The following is a 13,897-nucleotide window of genomic DNA, read 5'->3' as shown; positions in this document are numbered from 1 at the left end:
TAAGTTTCCAATAATAAATCTATTTTTATAGGAATCGAAGGATCAAAACGCTCCATCAGTCTATACCAGCAGCAAATCAAACAGAATTAAGTCCTGACCAGTCCGGAAAAAGGCCCAAAAACAGCAAACAAAATGGAACAAAAAAATACTGAGCCTATAATAAAATTTGATTACCATATTCATATTCTTAAAACATATTATATTGTTATAAATTATACAAATAATGTAAATATAAAAAATAAAAGTAAACAAAAGTCTAGTAAATCTTCCTTTTGGTTTTATTTTATTAGCAACTTCAGTGTATTTGTGTTTTTATACTTAGCTTCATGCAAATCGAAATGTGGCCTTTTGCACCTTACAAAAAGTTACAGAAAATTTTATTATACAAAACTCACTTGAAACATATGTATAGCATGCTTCTTTACGCAAAATTAAAATTTAAAATATGTATATCTAAGAAACTAACTAAAAAATGTTTATTATAAAACTATTTCCTCAATGATCTCCATATTAGAAAAAGCTTGACATGTAAGGAGTCACGAAGGCACCACTGTCTAAACACTTTAAATTATTTTATTAACGTAAAAACCAAGTTTATATGGCATATAGTAAACAAAGTTGTCTACATTAGACCTCGTGATGGAAATATCCATTACGTTTACTAACATGAGATAATTTTTTTGCGCGTTAACAACGGGTAAATTGCTGTAAATACATTTAAATTCCACGAAAAGAACGTCTTTAACACAATGAATGCTTTTACCTTGAGCTGATACAAATAGGGAAATATGTCTATGAAGTACGGTATTCGCCTACATTGCTAATATAAAATTTAATAAATCCGTATGCGTAGAGTCAAAAATAACGACAAGCTCATAGGCCAGAATTAGAAAAATGTATTACTTTATGAAATTTAAATAACGTTTATACACATAATTTCTAGGTACCGTCATCACATTACTGGTGAGAATGGTTAGAGGAATTTTTTTTATGTGAAAATAAATTATACTTGTTTAAAGACCACACAGATAAACACTTCGCACTGTTTGAAAAAGTGTATGTATTTGTTTTCTTATCAAAAGCAAACAATAAACCGCTTATATATACCTAATACATAGATGTGCTTCTCCTCCAGTTTTATTGTAAAATTTTTAGCTAAACATCTACCATCCACTGGTGACGGCAACTTCGAAAATGGCGGAAATCGAGGTGAGTGTTTCTCCATATATAATATGTCTATGCTTATACGTATATCCGAAAAATTTGGATAGCTAAAACGCAGTAATTGTCAGTTCAATTCAGTATCGTTGAAAAATAAAAAGTTGATCAATGTCCACTAAATTAGCCATTTCATTATTTAAAGCAGCTGGCTTTCATATTAATTTATTAATTTACCAGGTCATTTATAAATTTTCTAGGGTGGGTGAATTTAAAAATAAATATGTTAATGAGACTTAAAGAAGAGCAAAAAATGAATCAAACAGAAATTTATTATTAATTATTTTCTACCACATAATTACTTTTCAAACCAGTCGCTCGTTTATTTCTTTCCAGACGTTTACAAAAAGACCTGGTACGACTGATAGGGGAAAAGAATACGAGGATACGGTTCTCTCCAGTCTTCTACTAAAACTAATAAACGACCCCACAGTAAAAAATTTTCACGTTTCGTCAAACGAAGAAAAGTTTGGTGCGTTTGACGATATAGTCATTAAAACTGAGTCGAATACGGAACATGAAATACGAGTTAAAGCAGTACAGCTAAAGCACACCAATACAAAAACACTAACCGTACAAAATTTACGATCAAGAAGCGGGCCGTTTAGTATAAGCAAATATTTTGAAAGTTTTCGGGAGATAGAGGCAGATGTACATGAATTTATATTATTTACCAACCGTCCACTTGTGTGTAAAGAGAATGAAAAATTTATCCTTCAAAAGGAAAAATTCCATATCGAACTAATCGAAGCAGAAGATAGCTTAGAGCTTTCCGAGCAATCAAAAGTCTATCAGTTCCGAATAGCAGAAAACCCATCGACCTTACTAGATTTTCCCATAATTGAAGAATATAAGACATTTTTAAGTAAATTTTATCTTTATACCGACCAACACAATCTTGAGACAATGAAAAATACAACAGCTTACAATTTTAGTAAAACATATAATTCGAATGAGGAACTTTTCGACAAATTCTTCAGATCCATTTCTGAGTGGAGCATTCAAGATGGGAAGAAGGAAAAGCTGAACAAAAATTGGGTGCAACTTGTACTTGCTTTACACCTTCTCTCCTCTCAAACAGAGCCTTTATCATTTGGGTCGGTTAGTGACAAAATGAAAATATTTAGAGACAGTATTTCCTTATTCGATATCGCACTATTTGAAAAAGAATCGTGCGACATAGTTAAAACGCTGTGGGGTGATGTTGGAAAAGAAAAAAACATTGACTTTGAGGAATTAAACAAAATAAGAAAGAGATATCTACCTAGTGTCAAGGACATTAATGACGATAATATTAGCGATATAGATCCGAAGATTCTTAGTCATTTGTTATGGTTCATGGACGAATCTCCATTAATATTACGTAAACATGAAAACGTCGAAAAAGGTATCCAACTCTGTCCTGGCAAAAAGTTCATTCTGGTTGGCGAATGCAAATATGAAGAGTGGATGAAAACGTATTCTGTGTTCCAAAATCTATCAAACCTGAATAGCAAACCTGAGCTACGAGACACAATTATGCAAAATTTTACCATATCGATACAAGGAAAAGAAGAACTTAATCTAGTTACTGCTTTTGGAGATAATGGGGAATTTTTAGAAAATGTTAGGACCGACCATTTAATAGAAATGCTAAACGGTCCATTTCCTATTGACGGGGAAAAGGAAACACTTCCTGAACCTTATGTTGAACGTTATCTGTCTCGGAATATTGTAAACTTCACATATTTAGAAAAAGTCCACGAAAACACCATTATTATTATGAATTGGGCGAATAACTTTGACATCGTTAAAGACAAACTCGACAAATGTCAATTAATTGACATTGATAACTTTTTACAGAAAAAAAATCACACTGCCGAAAATCTAACAAATGAAGCTTGTGTGCTTAATTCTGGCCCAAATAGACACACAGCTAATTTTGACCTCAACAAATCGAGCTCTGCTAATAAAGAGTTCGTTGGTCACCGGAAAAAAATTCAATATGATGAGTTTAATAATGAAAATAGAATTTATCTTGATAAATCAAAGTTTGGTTTAACGATTTATGCAGGTAATCGGCACTATAATAATACTGAACTTCAACAAATTTACAACGAACACAACGAAATCAAACAGTTTCACTATTTTCAACTTTTGAGTGACGGAAATTTAGAGTTGGTCAAAAGCTTAGGCGATGTTAGTGATGTAGAGGTTTATAAATTGCCTGACAAATATTCTATAGAGGAAAATACGCTGTGGTCTTCTCGGTTAGATAATAGCATCAATCTTATAATTGGCGATCCGGGAATGGGAAAATCGGAGCTAATGAAAAGCTTCAAAAATAAATGTCCACCGAAATTCTGGACAGTTATTTTTAGTCCTAAAGATGTTAATTTTTTTTTTCATAATTCCAAATTTTCTGAAACAAATTGTGCAGCTTTATTTGAAAAATTTATCACGAACGAAAAATGTCGACCACTCAGAAAACTAGATCGACTGTTTTTCGAGATGTGTATAAAGAAAAACAACGTTATTTACGTGTGGGACGCACTCGATGAAATTTTAAATGAACATTTAGATGCCGTTCAAAATATAATTCTCGATCTCTCAACAAAAAACTCCCGTCAGTGGGTTACTAGCAGACGAAATTTAAAAACAACTCTAGAAAAAAAATTCAATTTGCTGTCACTTAGTATGAATCAATTTAGTCAACAAGAGCAACAAGATTATATTAGAAAACGTCTAAATAATTTTATTTCTTCAGACAAAATTGATATCACGCTTGAAAAAATCGAATCGTCTTTTGCCATTGTAGAACACATAGACATCTTAGGAATCCCATTGCAAATATTTATGCTCACCGAACTGTTCCGTGTAAATAGCGAAAAATATTTTAAACTAATGGAAAACACATTTCTCTTGACTGACTTGTACGACTATTCCATTGACGAAAAATTTAATAATTATTACAAACACAAAATTGGTTTCGATTTTGAAAATCCACATCTCGCAAGTAGAATTCGCCAAGAAAAACGAGAGATTTTAGATTTACATGAAAGTGTGTCTTTTATAGTAATATTTGACGAAAAAATTATGCAGCAATTAAATATTGACAACGAAAAATGCATAGAAAAACTTCAACAAAGTTATGCATCTCTGGGTCTTATAAATGACTTTCAAAATAATGTTCCCCATTTTCTCCATATTTCTTTCGCAGAATATTTAATTGCTACATATTTAACCAAAAACGTAAGTGAGTTTAAAGACATAATTACTGATACAATATTCCACGCAAAGTATGACAACGTTCGTTTCTTTTTTGACATGTTGATAGCTAAAAACTCAAAAGCTCATATTGCCGTGTTGTACAAAAATTACGAATTACTGAGAACATACGACGACAAAATATTAAAAGGCAAAGATGAAGGGGGTAGAAATGCTTTACATTTGATTTCGTCGTGGGGACGCAGACACCCCCGTGTAACACTGACGGTTGTAAATGAGGAGTATATTGTGCACGAAGCTAACAATTTCGTTGAAAAACCCGAAACCGAAGCATATTTTGAAACGATAACGTACTTGCAAGGAAAGAACGATGTTAGGGAACGTGACGTTTTGCTAGATACGACGCCTTTGTCTTACGCCATACGAAGTGAGAGTTTAGGAGCGGAACTGAAATTACTTCAAATAAAAATAAATGAATTGACTAAATTATGCTCTACCAAAGACCTAATAAATATACTATTTTATTGTGCTAAATTTGGCTACGAAGACGTGTGCAAATTCTTCAGAGTGAGCGAGTTAAAAAACTTTTGGTGCAAAACGAAAGTTGTTACTGCTAAAGGAGCTAAAACGCTACTGTTGCTGGCCTGTCAAAACGGTAATTTAAACATCGTTAAAGATTTTGTAAGGTGTGGTGCGACAGCACATTGCACGGCTTCCCCTACTCGTCATAAAAGCGTTGACGAATACTTGTCGACAGTCGACACCGAAATCAATCGCGCTGATAATGACGGTGTGACACCACTTTTCGTAGCTTCCTTAAACGGCCACCAAACAGTTGTCGAACACTTGGTGACAATCGGCGCCGAAATCAATCGCGCTACGAATAACGGTCTGACATCGCTTCACATTGCTTCCTTCTTAGGTCACGAAAAAGTTGTCGAATACTTGGCGACAGGCGCCGAAATCAATTGTGCTGCTTATAGTTGTACAGCACTTTATACAGCCTCTCGACACGGTTACAAAGAAGTTGTAGAACACTTGGCGAGAGCTGGCGCCGACATCAATTGTACTGATAATGAGGGTTCGACACCACTTCACATGGCTTCACAAAACGGTCACGAAAAAGTTGTCGAATACTTAGTGACAGTAGGCGCCGAAATCAATCGCGCTAATAAAAACGGCGCGACACCACTTCTCATTGCTTCCTCCGTCGGTCACGAAAAAGTTGTCGAATATTTGACGAAAGTCAGCGCCGAAATCAATTGCGTGGATAACGAGGGTTGTACACCACTTCTAATAGCTTCTGAAAACGGTCACCGGAAAGTTGTCGAACACTTGGCAGCTGTCGGCGCCGAACTCAATCATGCTGCAAATGATGATTGTACACCACTTCACGTTGCTTCCCAAAACAATCACCAAAAAGTTGTCGAATACTTGACAAGAGTCGGCGCCGAAATCAATCGCGCTACGAATGACGGTGTGACACCACTTCACCTAGCCTCCTTCAACGGTCACGAAAAAGTTGTCGAACACTTAACAACAGTCGGCTCCGAAATCAATTGCGCTGATAATGACGGCTCCACACCACTTCACGATGCTTCACAAAACGGTCACCAAATAGTTGTCGAATACTTGGCGACAGTCGGGGCCGAAATCAATCGTGCTGATAATGTGGGTTGGACACCACTTCACATAGCTTCTCAAAACGGCCATGAGAAAGTTGTCGAATACTTGGCGACAGTCGGTGCCGAAATCAATCGCGCTGCTAATGACAATGTGACACCACTTCACCTAGCTTCCTTCAACGGTCACGAAAAAGTTGTCGAATACTTGGTGACAAACAGCTGCGAAATCAATAGTACTGCTAATGACGGTTGGACACCACTTCACGTTGCTTCCCAAAACGGTCACCAAAATGTTGTCGAATTTTTGACATCAGTCGGGGCCGAAATCAATCTTGCTAATAATGACGGCTCCACACCACTTTTCATAGCTTCTAAAAACGGTCACCAAAAAGTTGTCAAACACTTGGCGACAGTCGGGGCCGAAATCAATCGTGCTGATAATGTGGGTTGGACACCACTTCACATTGCTTCAGAAAAAGGTCACCAAAAAGTTGTCGAATGCTTGACAACAGTCGGCGCCGAAATCAATTGTGCTCTGAATGACGGCTGGACACCACTTCACATTGCTTCCCAAAACGGCCATGAAAAAGTTGTCGAATACTTGGCAACAGTCGGGGCCGAAATCAATCATGCTGTTAATGGTGGTCATACAGCACTTCACGTAGCTTCCAAAAATGGGCACGCAAAAGTTGTCGAATACGTGACGAAAGTCGGCGCCGAAATCAATCGCACTAATAAATACGGTGCGACATCACTTCACGCAGCTTCCGAAAGTGGTCACGAAAAAATTGTCGAATACTTGGCGACAATCGGTGCCGAAATCAATCGCGTTGATAATAATGGTTGGACACCACTTCACTTTGCTTGCCAAAACGGTCACCAAAATGTTGTCGAATACTTGAAATCAGTCGGTGCCGAAATCAATCGTGCTGCTAATGGCGGTTTCGGATTATATTACGTAGCCTCCAGCGCCAAAGAAGTTGTTGAATACATGACGAAAGTCGGCGCCGAAATCAATCGCGCAACGAATGACGGTGTGACATCACTTTACATGGCTTCCGAAACGGGTCACCAAAAAGTTGTCGAATACTTGACCACTGTCAGCGCCGAAATCAATCGCGCTAATCAAAACGGTGCGACACCACTTTACATAGCTTCCGAAACAGGTCACGAAAAAGTTGTCGAATACTTGACATCAGTCGGCGCCGAAATCAATCGTGCTTGTAGTAACGGTTTAACACCGCTTCACATTGCTTCCCAAAACGGTCATCAAAAAGTTGTCGAATGCTTGACGACAGTCGGCGCCGAAATCAATCGTGCTTGTAGTAACGGTTTAACACCGCTTTACATAGCTTCCGAAACAGGTCACGAAAAAGTTGTCGAATGCTTGACATCAGTCGGCGCCGAAATCAATCGTGCTTGTAGTAACGGTTTAACACCGCTTCACATTGCTTCCCAAAACGGTCATCAAAAAATTGTCGAATGCTTGACGAAAGTCGGCGCCGAAATCAATCGTGCTTGTAGTAAAGGTTTAACACCGCTTCACATTGCTTCCCAAAACGGTCATCAAAAAGTTGTCGAATGCTTGACGAAAGTCGGCGCCGAAATCAACCGTGCCGATATTGACGGTTGGACACCACTTCACATGGCTTCCCAAAACGGTCCCGAAAAAGTTGTGGAATACTTGACATCAGTCGGCGCCGAAATCAATCGTGCTTGTAGTAACGGTTTAACACCGCTTCACATTGCTTCCCAAAACGGTCATCAAAAAGTTGTCGAATGCTTGACGAGAGTCGGCGCCGAAATCAATCGCGCTACGAATAACGGTGTGACACCACTTCACGCAGCTTCCTTCAACGGTCACGAAAAAGTTGTCGAATACTTGACATCAGTCGGCGCCGAAATCAATCGTGCTTGTAGTAACGGTTTAACACCGCTTCACATTGCTTCCCAAAACGGTCATCAAAAAGTTGTCGAATGCTTGACGAAAGTCGGCGCCGAAATCAACCGTGCCGATATTGACGGTTGGACACCACTTCACATGGCTTCCCAAAACGGTCCCGAAAAAGTTGTCGAATACTTGACATCAGTCGGCGCCGAAATCAATCGTGCTTGTAGTAACGGTTTAACACCGCTTCACATTGCTTCCCAAAACGGTCATCAAAAAGTTGTCGAATGCTTGACGAGAGTCGGTGTCGAAATCAATCGCGCTACGAATAACGGTGTGACACCACTTTACATAGCTTCCGAAACAGGTCACGAAAAAGTTGTCGAATACTTGACATCAGTCGGCGCCGAAATCAATCGTGCTTATAGTAACGGTTTAACACCGCTTCACATTGCTTCCCAAAACGGTCATCAAAAAATTGTCGAATGCTTGACGAAAGTCGGCGCCGAAATCAATCGTGCTTGTAGTAAAGGTTTAACACCGCTTCACATTGCTTCCCAAAACGGTCATCAAAAAGTTGTCGAATGCTTGACGAAAGTCGGCGCCGAAATCAACCGTGCCGATATTGACGGTTGGACACCACTTCACATGGCTTCCCAAAACGGTCCCGAAAAAGTTGTCGAATACTTGACATCAGTCGGCGCCGAAATCAATCGTGCTTGTAGTAACGGTTTAACACCGCTTCACATTGCTTCCCAAAACGGTCATCAAAAAGTTGTCGAATGCTTGACGAGAGTCGGTGTCGAAATCAATCGCGCTACGAATAACGGTGTGACACCACTTTACATAGCTTCCGAAACAGGTCACGAAAAAGTTGTCGAATACTTGACATCAGTCGGCGCCGAAATCAATCGTGCTTATAGTAACGGTTTAACACCGCTTCACATTGCTTCCCAAAACGGTCATCAAAAAATTGTCGAATGCTTGACGAAAGTCGGCGCCGAAATCAATCGTGCTTGTAGTAAAGGTTTAACACCGCTTCACATTGCTTCCCAAAACGGTCATCAAAAAGTTGTCGAATGCTTGACGAAAGTCGGCGCCGAAATCAACCGTGCCGATATTGACGGTTGGACACCACTTCACATGGCTTCCCAAAACGGTCCCGAAAAAGTTGTCGAATACTTGACATCAGTCGGCGCCGAAATCAATCGTGCTTGTAGTAACGGTTTAACACCGCTTCACATTGCTTCCCAAAACGGTCATCAAAAAGTTGTCGAATGCTTGACGAGAGTCGGTGTCGAAATCAATCGCGCTACGAATAACGGTGTGACACCACTTTACATAGCTTCCGAAACAGGTCACGAAAAAGTTGTCGAATACTTGACATCAGTCGGCGCCGAAATCAATCGTGCTTATAGTAACGGTTTAACACCGCTTCACATTGCTTCCCAAAACGGTCATCAAAAAATTGTCGAATGCTTGACGAAAGTCGGCGCCGAAATCAATCGTGCTTGTAGTAAAGGTTTAACACCGCTTCACATTGCTTCCCAAAACGGTCATCAAAAAGTTGTCGAATGCTTGACGAAAGTCGGCGCCGAAATCAACCGTGCCGATATTGACGGTTGGACACCACTTCACATGGCTTCCCAAAACGGTCCCGAAAAAGTTGTCGAATACTTGACATCAGTCGGCGCCGAAATCAATCGTGCTTGTAGTAACGGTTTAACACCGCTTCACATTGCTTCCCAAAACGGTCATCAAAAAGTTGTCGAATGCTTGACGAGAGTCGGCGCCGAAATCAATCGCGTTACGAATGACGGTGCGACACCACTTTACATAGCTTCCGAAACAGGTCACGAAAAAGTTGTCGAATACTTGACAGAAGTCGGTGCCGAAATCAATAGCGCTACGATTCACAGTGTGACACCACTTTACGTAGCTTCCTTCAAGGGTCACGAAAAAGTAGTAGAAAACTTGACAAAAGTCGACGCCAAAATCAATCATGCTGATAGTGACGGTTTCACACCACTTTACGTAGCCTCCCTAAACGGCCACGAAAAAGTTGTCGAATACTTGGCGACAGTCGGCGCCGAAATCAATCGCGCTACGAATGACGGTGCAACACCACTTTACGTAGCTTCTTCCAATGGCCATGAAAAAATTGTCGAATACTTGGCAACAGCCGGCGCCGAAATCAATCTCGCTATGAATGACGGTGCAACACCACTTTACGTAGCTTCCTTCAATGGTCACGAAAAAATTGTCGAATATTTGAAGACAGTCGGCGCCGACATCAATCGTGTTACTCATGGCGGTTTCACACCACTTTACGCAGCCTCCCTTAAAGGCCACGAAAAAATTGTCGAATACTTGACGACAGTCGGCGCCGACATCAATCGTGTTGCTAATGGCGGTTTCACACCACTTTACGTAGCCTCCCTAACAGGCCAGGAAAAAATTGTCGAAAAGTTGACGACAGTCGGCGCCGAAATCAATCGCGCTACCGATAACGGTGTGACACCACTTCACGTAGCTTCCTTCAACGGTCACGAAAAAGTTGTCGAATACTTGGTGACAGTCGGTGCTGACATCAATCGCGCTGATGATAATGGTCAGACATCTCTTCACATAGCTTCCCAAAAAGCGCACCAAGGAATTGTAGAATTGTTAACAAAAGCCGGCGCCCAAACCAATTAACTTCCGTTTTGAAAGGAATGTAGTACGCAATATTTTATGATTGATATTTAAAAATTTCGCTCCATAATAAGTGAGTCATTTCCGTTTTTACATCGAGAAGATTTTGAGAAGAAAATTTGTTATCTTTCTCACATACACTTACGAATTTCTTGAAGTTATTATCGTAGGTCTGAAAACAATTAAGGGTCTTGTCGTTTATTTTTGAAAACAGAAACTCGTGTAATGAAAATTTTAGCACCCTCAATCCGTAAATCGTATTCAGTATTTTGCTCCTCGTTAACTTATAATATCGTGAAAGCTTAGGTTAATAAGTTGACTACTACAGCAACTGATATAAACGTGTTCAAATACTTACCACCCTTTTAAAAACTGTATCTCAGTATAAACTTACAATACAACACTCCAGTATTAATTTCGAAAACAGATTTTGTCATATATTTATTACCTACAAGCACAGTCTAATGAAACTGTAATTCAGAAACTGTCAAAAATTTTACTTGTCAAAACGGTGTGGAATAAGTCATCTTAAAAAAAAATGAAACTGAAATAGCAGTCTGCGAAAAATCTAATCGAAAAGACCACAAAACCCAAAAAAGTGCAATCCCATTCTAATTTCACAATCTATAATTACATTATTTCAAAATTCTTCTACATCACTATATCACGTTTGATTTGTTCTTTGCTGATAAGTTAAATTCAAACTTATTTTAGTTTTTATTTAAAAAAAAAAGTGGGAAAAGTTATCAATGTCACACATTTGCAACAACAAATTAAATAAGATTTTATGAAAAGTAATCAGGATTGTGTTTTCTCTTTCACTAAATAAACCAAAAGCGATGTATGGTACCGTTTAGTATTTCTTAAAAAATGGCTCAATCGATTTGTAACAAAACTGAGACGAAGAAAATAACAAGTAAGAAATCAGTTTTATGTTGTGAAAACAAAAATTAAAAGAAATGTTGCAGACACATGCCTTCAAGAACATCTTAAATCGTTAGTAGGAAAGGCATCCACGTACAAAGATTTATATTATATTATAAAATGCATCACAAATAGAGCGAAATAAAGAAGGTAAGAAAAAAAATCAAAATTTCTTGATATTTAATACTATAGTTTTAGCATATATGAAATTTGCATTTATTAATAGGAATTGGTGAAATCGTTTTAAATATCAAGAGGGTAATACCTGAATCATTACTTTTTGAGTCAGTTTATTATGCTGTTGTCTTCCTGCGAAGTAAGTAAAGTTAAAAATTGCTTTTGTGTAATATTGTTGCATTTTTTTTGTGCCCACATTTTTTTAAATAGTAATAAATATTTTGGCGTAATTACACTATTTTTTTTTTTTTTTAGTTACAAACCAACTACCAGAAAATGACCAAGTACAATAGCAATCAATATACTATCTTTAAGCATTTTTTTTTGTCCTAAATTATTATTATTTGATTATATTCAAAGTAACGTAAGTAACTCTTCCTTTGTATTCTATAAAATCTATGAAACAAACTTATGACCATTTTTTATTTTTAAAATCGAGAAATAAATTACGCAGACCTACTTATGAAATATTCTAAGAACCATTGCCTCACCGAATTTTGGACTGTTATTTTTTCTGAAGAAGAATTGGAATGGATTACCAAGATAACTAACCATCTTTCTTCAGAATTGTTTATTCGTCTTCGTGAAGCATGAAGATTAGGAATTTTTCAAGAAATTATCACAGGTATATATAAATTTACAGATATACAGAATATAGAAGTAGATCGAAATATTCAGTAGGATCTGTATTTAGAATTCAAAAATGACGATTTTAGAAATTATTAACTGTTATTTTTATATAAACAATAGTCTGTAAAAAATAAGTTTCCAATAATTAATTCATTTTTGCAGGAATTGAAAAGTCAAAGCGCGCCATCAACCCATGCCAGCAGCAGTGTTGGGGACAGATACTTTTAAAAATATCTAGATACAGATTGTTTTCGATTTTTTCGAAATGTATACATAAATATAGATACAAGAAAACATATACTTTTTGAAGCTTTGGCGAATAAAATAACTGAAAACATGTTTATGTATTTTTTTATGTATTGTTTAATGAATTTTTTAAAATTAACAACATTTCGAACGTATTGTCACCTAAATTATTTCTTCTTGGTGTCAGAATTTGGTTTCCGCCACTAAACACCCGTTCCACAAATGCAGAAGAAGGGATTGTGGTATTAAATTTAAAAAATAAACATTTTACTGCAGCATAGTTATTCAAGACTGAAAAATCTTTTGTTTTCTTGCAAATAGCCCATCGCTTCGCTGTTTGATGTGTCGCAAATTGTGCAATATTTATTACGTATGTACGATTAGAAAGAATATTTTTTTTGTTTTTATTTTCCTACTACAGTGTCCAAATTGTGTTTGAGTATATGTAATAATTATCTCCAGCATTAAAATTAATATTTCAAAAGAATACGGGAAATGATTATTCTGTGCTAAAGGTCTGTTGTCGGCAACCTGTCTTAAATTATTATTCTTCAATATCGACTTACGATGTTTTTATGACCATGCCCGGTAATCGTCTATCCGGGTGCGGCAGGTATATACATTTTAGGAAAAATTGCTGGTTCCGTTTAAGGCAAAATAAGTACAATTTCTTAGAAAGGTATTTAAACCCCTTACAGGATCAAAGGCTGCCTGGCAGGCCGGAATAACCAGAGTGCAACTTTAAATTTTCAGATTTTTGTTAAAACTCATTTTATTTTAATCTCGTTTCACGATTTCTGATAATATATCACGATAAATTATTCTACCGAGGGTTGTAAAAATATTAATTTTATTGCCCAAGATTTACACTTGAACATAATCGGCACATTCTAGGGCAAAACGGACCTGCCAAGCCCGCCTCGCGTTAGGTCCAACAATGACAAAGTGAAGAAATGACACATGTGGCAACAGGAAAAGATGCTACATTTGTCTGAAAAATAAAGGTATAAAACAGTAACAAATATGCGATTTATGCGAGGGAAATGTATGTATTGAACATTCGATTAGTCGATTATAGAACTAATTTGTGCTAATTGCAAAAAATTAATCATTATGTAACACGCAATTATTCTTTTCTAAAAATAATAACATACCTTAAACAAATATTTTTACTATTAAAATTACTCTTATTTAATAACACAAATACAACCAGCGGGCCTACCGGACCCGGGTTGCTCAGGTACACAGATAAAATGCATTGCCCCGATAAGCCTAAAACGCAGTGAAT

General features: G+C 37.4%; 2 protein-coding genes and 1 long non-coding RNA gene across 3 annotated transcripts; all 3 read left to right on the top strand.

The window, feature by feature from the left end:
- Nucleotides 1-2,331: 2,331 nt before the first annotated feature.
- Nucleotides 2,332-5,458, top strand: LOC135121582 (uncharacterized). The gene is made up of 3 exons (XM_064045886.1): nt 2,332-3,271; nt 4,418-5,347; nt 5,409-5,458. The coding sequence occupies exons 1-3, from the start codon at nt 2,332-2,334 to the stop codon at nt 5,456-5,458; spliced, it is 1,920 nt and encodes a 639-aa protein (XP_063901956.1).
- A 43-nt stretch (nt 5,459-5,501) lies between these two features.
- On the top strand, nt 5,502-12,004 carry LOC135121580 (serine/threonine-protein phosphatase 6 regulatory ankyrin repeat subunit B-like). Its single transcript, XM_064045883.1, has 4 exons — nt 5,502-11,548; nt 11,601-11,706; nt 11,755-11,872; nt 11,989-12,004. The coding sequence occupies exon 1, from the start codon at nt 5,524-5,526 to the stop codon at nt 10,633-10,635; it is 5,112 nt and encodes a 1,703-aa protein (XP_063901953.1). The 5' UTR covers nt 5,502-5,523; the 3' UTR covers nt 10,636-11,548; nt 11,601-11,706; nt 11,755-11,872; nt 11,989-12,004.
- A 192-nt stretch (nt 12,005-12,196) lies between these two features.
- Nucleotides 12,197-12,702, top strand: LOC135121577 (uncharacterized). Its single transcript, XR_010279046.1, has 2 exons — nt 12,197-12,358; nt 12,526-12,702. It is a non-coding gene; the product is annotated as an uncharacterized LOC135121577 (long non-coding RNA).
- Nucleotides 12,703-13,897: the final 1,195 nt, after the last annotated feature.

The sequence above is a fragment of the Zophobas morio genome, unplaced genomic scaffold (genome assembly GCF_036711695.1).
Source record: "Zophobas morio isolate AGI-343-1 ecotype UQ-CSIRO unplaced genomic scaffold, CSIRO_AGI_Zmor_V1 ptg000629l, whole genome shotgun sequence".
Taxonomy (NCBI): Eukaryota; Metazoa; Arthropoda; class Insecta; order Coleoptera; family Tenebrionidae; genus Zophobas; species Zophobas morio.
Note: the sequence above shows the minus strand (reverse complement) of the source record. Positions and strands in the feature narration are given on the sequence as shown.

Excerpts from the sequence above, each read along its gene's own strand:
- LOC135121582 (XM_064045886.1), top strand. The coding sequence starts at position 2,332 with ATGAAAATATTTAGAGACAGTATTTCCTTATTCGATATCGCACTATTT. Across the intron at positions 3,272-4,417 it reads TGGTTTAACGATTTATGCAG|AATATTTAATTGCTACATAT; the intron begins GTAATCGGCACT and ends TTTCTTTCGCAG. Across the intron at positions 5,348-5,408 it reads TCACATTGCTTCCTTCTTAG|TTGTACAGCACTTTATACAG; the intron begins GTCACGAAAAAG and ends TGCTGCTTATAG.
- LOC135121580 (XM_064045883.1), top strand. The coding sequence starts at position 5,524 with ATGGCTTCACAAAACGGTCACGAAAAAGTTGTCGAATACTTAGTGACA.